Source organism: Oncorhynchus nerka, linkage group LG13, assembly GCF_034236695.1.
Source record: "Oncorhynchus nerka isolate Pitt River linkage group LG13, Oner_Uvic_2.0, whole genome shotgun sequence".
Taxonomy (NCBI): domain Eukaryota; kingdom Metazoa; phylum Chordata; class Actinopteri; order Salmoniformes; family Salmonidae; genus Oncorhynchus; species Oncorhynchus nerka.
In genome coordinates, this window is record NC_088408.1 from 39576918 (window position 1) to 39584052 (window position 7135).

Genomic DNA, 7135 nt, shown 5'->3' on the forward strand with positions numbered 1-7135 from the left:
AAACTCACTAGCTTCTAGAACTCTCGTCCCCTTGAACGAGCCCAAACAAAACTCAAATCAAATTGTATTAGTCACATGCGCCGAATACAACAGTGAAATGCTTCCTTACGAGCCCCTAACCAACAGTGCAGTTTCAATACGGAAAAAAAGAAGAGACAAAACTCCAAATAAATTGTGATCATGGTAACACACTAGCTAAACGCAAAACACAAATCTTTTTGACTGCCTACCCCAGAGATAATCAGCAACCAAGTTTTCCTTACCACGGACATGTCTGATTTCAAGAGGAAACTCCTGCGATATCCGTGGTAACTTTCCACCTCACTGCAGAGCTTCTCTCTCTTTTCAGGCATGTTGTTGGATCGGGGCCTAGTCCCCAATATCATGCTCAAGTACATTTGGTTTGGCACATGTGAGAATTAACCCTGATATTCTAAAAACAGGGCAACAATGTCAATATAATTGTACCAAAAAATTGTCAGTTGGTTGCATGAATAAATATCACTATCAAATGTTACATGAAATGTAAATATGAACTTTGATTGCATCGTTATATTTTCAACGTCTTTTTAATGACATTTTGCTTGGTGGGATAGCCCAATGTCAAAACACAGTTTTAACGTGTCAAAATCAATAACCAATATGCAGAAACAGTTTGGGATAAATTGAAAACCTAACATGTGCTATATACACAAACATCTGCCACAATAATCACATTACTTGTATTTTTTAAAACAAGCTCCTTATAAACTGCACAAGCACCAGAAACACTGTTGTTTTGACAAGTAGCAATAAAACACTGATATTGATTAGGGGGGAAATTAGGTTGTATGTGCTGTTGAAACTCACACAACATAAAAAACACATGGAAATGGGAGATATAGTTTACCTCACTGGTTAGAGGACAACCTACAGAAGACAGTCAGCTGCAGTTGGAGTGATGCATTTAAATTTAGGGGTCGCTAAACAAGGGAATGCAACACTTATTTGTCATCACTCATCGATATCATGCTAAAATCATTTGTGCGAGAGGAGGGAGATTATGTTGCATGTCCTGTTAAAACGAACAGCTCAAAAACCACACGGAATCTGGGAGTAATGTGTACATCCCTGGTTAGAGGACAATTTGTAGAAAACAGCTAGCTACATTTTGATTCAAGTGGGTCGTCAACGTGGTAAGTGTAACACAACTCCTAATTGTCCCGAGAATTTATAAGCAAACAGCTGGAGGCAGGGCTTTCTCCTATAGAGCTAAATTTTTATGGAATGGTCTGCCTACTCATGTGAGACGCAGACTCGGTCTCAACCTTTTAAGTCTTTACTGAAGACTCATCTCTTCAGTAGGTCCTATGATTGAGTGTAGTCTGGCCCAGGAGTGTGAAGGCGAACGGAAAGGCTCTGGAGCAATGAACCGTCCTTGCTGTCTCTGCCTGGCCGGTTCCCCTCTCGCCACTGGGATTCTCGGCCTCTAACCCTATTACCGGGGCTGAGTCACTGGCTTACTGGTGCTCTTTCATGCTGTCCCTAGGAGGGGTGCGTCACTTGAGTGTGTTGAGTCACTGATGTGATCTTCCTGTCTGGGTTGCCACCCGGCACAGCCAGAAGAGGACTGGCCACCACCCTGGTTCCTCTCTAGGTTTCTTCCTAGGTTTTGGCCTTTCTAGGGAGTTTTTCCTAGCCACTGTGCTTCTACACTTCCATTGCTTGCTGTTTGGGGTTTTAGGCTGGGTTTCTGAACAGCACTTTGAGATATCAGCTGATGTAAGAAGGGCTATATAAATACATTTGATTTGATCTCTTATTTTGTTTGTCAATTTTTGTTAAATCACATAAATAGTACTCTTCCATTTCAGAGCTGGGATTTTTCGCCTGGATTTCCCCCGGGGCAAACGTTTAGGCTTCTACATTGTGACATCATTAAAATACTCTTACTACAATGTTAAAACATTCTACATTGTGACATGAAATCATGAATCAACTCCTTCATGTATGTATTTTCTAATATTCAATCAGAGATCCTTTATCAGATTATCTCTGGTCACAGCTATGAGATTTCTCTCCTGTGTGTGTTCTCTGGTGTTGACTCAGACTGCCAGATGAAGCAAAACTCTTCCCACATTGATCACAGCTAAAGGGTTTCTCTCCTGTGTGTATTCTCTGGTGCACTGTCAGATGGTTAGATGTAGCAAAACTCTTCCCACATTGATCACAGTTATAAGCTTTCTCTCCTGTGTGTATTATCTGGTGTTGACTCAGACTGCCAGATGAAGCAAATCTCTTCCCACATTGATCACAGCTATAAGGTTTCTCTCCTGTGTGTATTCTCTGGTGCACTGTCAGATGGTTAGATGTAGCAAAATTCTTCCCACATTGATCACAGCTATAAGGTTTCTCTCCTGTGTGTATTCTCTGGTGCACTGTCAGCTCCACAGATTGACCAAAACTCTTCCCACATTGACCACAGCTATAAGATTTCTGTCCTGTGTGTATTTTCTGGTGCACTGTCAGCTCCACAGATTGACCCAAACTCTTCCCACATTGAGCACAGCTATAAGATTTCTCTCCTGTGTGAATTTTAATGCCTGGTGAGGTGAATATCTTCCCAATGTCAGAGCAGCAGTGAGTTCTCTTCACTGTCGGAAGAGATCTGGAGAGACTCTTCTCTGCCTCTTCAGCATCATGGTGTTGTTGAGGCTCCACGATAGTACCGTCTCTCTCCTGTGTGAGCAACAAAGTCAGATGATTAAAGGCCCACAACAGCGGAAAACCACTGTAAAAGAAAGGTGAGGCCAACAGAGTAGCCATGATGTTGTACAACAATTGACGTGTGTAATGAATGCTAAAATTATTTGACAATGTCTTAAAATGAGCAAGAATAGTCATATTTTGCCTTGTTTTCACATTAGTAGTAACATTGATGATGGGAGACTAGAAATAAGTTATTTGTGTTGTTGAAACTCTAAGCAGAGTGCCAGACGACTTTTGGTCTCCAATATAGGCCCCTTTCTGTGTTTAATAAAATTGCGGCTCAAGGGCGATGCACAAACAATTTGATTGCAGAAATACCTCCCTGCTAATGAGGAAACCGCTAGTTATGGATGTAGTATATCTGCTAATGAGGAAACCAATAGTTATGAATGTAGTATATCTGCCAGAGCAAAAATGGTGAGCAAATGTATTCTGAATGTGAATGGGGGAAAACTCAGGGGAGGAACCTCCATTTCCAGAATGCTTATGAGTACATTTCACACTACTTTGGATTATAATTGTAAGGCTTATTTGAATGTCCTGCTTAATATGTTTGCTACAGTATTAAGACTTGTGTCATTATTGAAGAACCGCGTTAGACAGTATCCATTTGGGTGATGCTAATAATAAAGTTAAGATTTTTTTGTATTTCATCTTTATTTAACCAGGTAGGCCAGTCGAGAACAAGTTCTCATTTACAACTGCGACTTGGCCAGTGCAGTGAGACAAAAAACAACAGTTACATACACTTGGGATAAACAAAGGTACAGTCAATAACACAATAGAAAGTCTATATACAGTGTGTGCAAATAGAGTAAGGAGGTAAGGAAATAAATAGGCCATAGTAGCGAAGTAATTACAAATTAACACTGGAGTGATGGATGTACAGATGATGATGTGCAAGTAGAAATACTGCTGTGCAAAAGAGCAAAAAAGTCAATAAAAACACGGGGATGAGGTAGGCAGTTGGATGGGCTGGGTACAGCTGCAGCGATCGGTAAACTGCTCAGATAGCTGATGCGGGAGAGTCTCCAGCTTCAGTGATTTTTGCAATTCTTTCCAGTCATTGGCAGCAGAGAACTGGAAGGAAAGGCGGCCAAAGTAGGCGTTGGCTTTGGGGATGACCAGTGAGATATACTTCCTGGAGCACGTGCTATGGGTGGGTGTTGCTATGGTGACCAGTCAGCTGAGTTAAGGCGGCCTAGCAAAGACTTATAGATGACCTGGAGCCAGTGGGTTTGGAGACGAATATGTAGCGAGGGCCAGCCGACGAGAGCATACAGGTCGCAGTGATGGGTGGTATATGGGGCTTTGGTGAAAAAACGGATGGCACTGTGATAGACTTCATCCAGTGTAGAGTGTTGGAGGCTATTTTGAAAATGACATCACCGAAGTCAAGGATTGGTAGGATAGTCAGTTTTACGAGGGTATGTTTGGCAGCGTGAGTGAAGGAGGCTTTGTTGCAAAATAGGAAGCCATTTTTTTATTTAATTTTGGATTGGAGATGCTTGACATGAGTCTGTAGGGAGAGTCTAACCAGACACCTAGGTATTTATAGTTGTCCACATATTCTAAGTCAGAACCGTCCAGAGTAGTGATGCTGGTACGGGCAGCGATTTAGTTTAACTAGCGTTTAAGAGCAGTTGGAGGCCACGGAAGGAGTGTTGTATGGCATTGAAGCTCGTTTGGAGGTTTGTTAACAGTGCCCAAAGAAGGGCCACATGTGTACAGAATGGTGTCATCTGCGTAAAGCTGGATCAAGGAATCACCCGCAGTAAGAGCAACATTGTTGGTATATACAGAGAAAAGAGTCGGCCAGAGATTTGAACCCTGTGGTACCCCCATAGAGACTGCCAGAGAAGTAGTTGGTGAACCAGGAGAGTCAGTCATTTGAGAAACCAAGGCTGTTAAGTCTGCCGATAAGAATACGGTGATTGACAAGAGTCGAAAGCCTTGGCCAGGTTGATGAAGATGGCTGCACAGTATTGTCTCTTATCGATGGCGGTTATGATATTGTTTAGGACCTTGAGCGTGGCTGAGGTGCAACCCGTGACCAGCGCGGAAACTGGATTGCACAGCGGAGAAGATACGGTGGGATACAAAATGATCAGTGATCTGTTTGTTAACTTGGCTTTCGAATACTTTAGAAAGGCAGGGCAAGATGGATATAGGTCTGTAACAGTTTGGGTCTAGAGTGTCACCCCCTTCGAAGAGGGGGATGACCGCAGAAGTGTTCCAATCTTTAGGAATCTCTGACATTTACATTACATTTACATTTAAGTCATTTAGCAGACGCTCTTATCCAGAGCGACTTACAAATTGGTGCTTTCACCTTATGACATCCAGTGGAACAGCCACTTTACAATAGTGCATCTAAGTCTTTTAAGGGGGGTGAGAAGGATTACTTTATCCTATCCTAGGTATTCCTTAAAGAGGTGGGGTTTCAGGTGTCTCCGGAAGGTGGTGATTGACTCCGCTGTGGTGATTGACTCCTCTCTGACGATAGAGAGGTTGAACAGACTAGTAATAGGGGTTGCCACAATGGCGGCGGATAAATTGAGAGGGTCCAGATTGTCTAGCCTAGCTGATTTGTACGGGCCCAGGTTTTGCAACTCAGAACATCAGCTATCTGGATTTGGGTGAAGGAGAAGCTGGGGAGGTTTGGGCAAGTAGCTGCGGGGGGTGGGGAGCTGTTGTCCGGGGTTGGGGTAGCCAGGAGGAAAGCATCGCCAGCCGTAGAGAAATGCTTCTTGAAATTCTTGATTATCGTGGATTTATCGGTGGTGACAGTGTTTCCTAGCCTCAGTGCAGTGGGCAAATGGGATGAGGTGCTCTTATTCTTTACAGTGTCCCAAAACTTTTTGGAGTTAGAGCTACAGGATGCAAATATCTGTTTGAAAAAGCTAGCTTTTGCTTTCCTAACTGACTGTGTGTATTGGTTCCTGACTTCTCTGAAAAGTTGCTCAAGCCTAGCTTCGGGGCTGGGCCACTCGGTATCATCTAGCTAGATGTGATTATCCAGTGTAATGGTCCAGAGTTTACGGCAGGAATATGGTGATGTGGTGGAGAAAAACAGTCCGATATGCTCATGGATGATATCACACTGTGTAGACTGACAAGCTAAAAGCGGCTGGTGTCTGAGCTAAAAAAGATAAAGGCTGCTAGCAGTGGCTAACAATGACTAAACAGCTAGTAGATAATTAGCTGGTTAGCTTCTGATGGAGGTCTAAAAAAATAGCAGATCCGTATCACATTGGGTGAAGCGGGCTGCCGGAAGGTATATTTAATAAAAAAATGGAAAAAGAGATTGTAATATATACAAAAAGACAAAAAAAACATAACATTTACAACAAACACGTCTTACTTCTATGCCATCTTGGATTACAAAATGACTCAGTTAAAAACCATTGGATTTAGCAAACTCTGAAATGATTTAGTATTTCTGTTTCCACGAAAACTGTTTTCCACGCGCACCATAAGGAGCCACTAAATGATACATAGTTCGAGTGCATTTCAGAATACAAAAAAACTATCCAACAGCAAGATCCAGTATTTAAGTTGAAGTTTATCATATGACAAGCGTAACATTTTGTCTATAAATACTGTTCCCTGAAGGAGATAAACTAGGTACAACATACTATTAAATTCACACCTCGTTGGAAGCCCCGCCTTCTACAGGTGATGAGCGTGAGGCTCTGATTTATTCCTTAAGTTTAATACCGCTCTTCACCGACCCAGGAAGGGGTAGGTCCAAACAGGTGTTGTACCTTGTTTCCCTCCTTCAGGGAACACTAATTATAGTGTTAGGTTCTAATTTTGAGTAAGTGAGTGTCCGTGAATAAATAACTCACGGACACTAGAGAAGCTTAACCAAGTTTAAATATTCCCAAAGGGTCATTCCAGCCGTAGTTCAGACAAAAACATGTTCTCACCATCACAAGTATATATACCCCACTTTGGACACTCCTCCTTCTCTCCAATCCTTACATCTTATGGTTTGACAGGAAAAGGGTAACAGGATACTAAACTCATAACTCCCTTCAGGGGATCTGACCTGACCTCAACCCCTCCTCCGCCTAATCCACAGATGTCCATCCGCTTCCCTTATAGCAATCCTGTGATCTCCTCCCGTCCACCCAGCACATTCCACAGCCACTCTGTCTTTCTACAGATCTCACTCCTTTATATACTCTGCGTCTGATCTATCATGTCTTTAAAATCTCAATGTTCAAAGTTTAGAATCCAATAATAGTCATAAAGTTACATTCCCTTTCAGTCGGTCAACTTTGGTAAAACATACTATGGGAAAATACAATCATTCCCCATGCCGACCCAAACGGATACTAAATGAAGGGGGCAGGTTCTCCTGGTTAAGTTGGGCCGGCAG

At 42.5% G+C, this 7135-nt stretch overlaps 1 protein-coding gene across 1 annotated transcript; it reads right to left on the minus strand.

Moving 5' to 3' along the window:
• Positions 1-2028: 2028 nt before the first annotated feature.
• On the minus strand, positions 2029-2805 carry LOC135574773 (zinc finger protein 135-like). Its single transcript, XM_065026977.1, has one exon. The coding sequence runs from the start codon at positions 2803-2805 to the stop codon at positions 2029-2031; it is 777 nt and encodes a 258-aa protein (XP_064883049.1).
• Between the last annotated feature and the right edge of the window lie 4330 nt (positions 2806-7135).

Coding starts and splice junctions, on each gene's coding strand:
- LOC135574773 (XM_065026977.1), bottom strand. CDS start 2,805: ATGGCTACTCTGTTGGCCTCACCTTTCTTTTACAGTGGTTTTCCGCTG.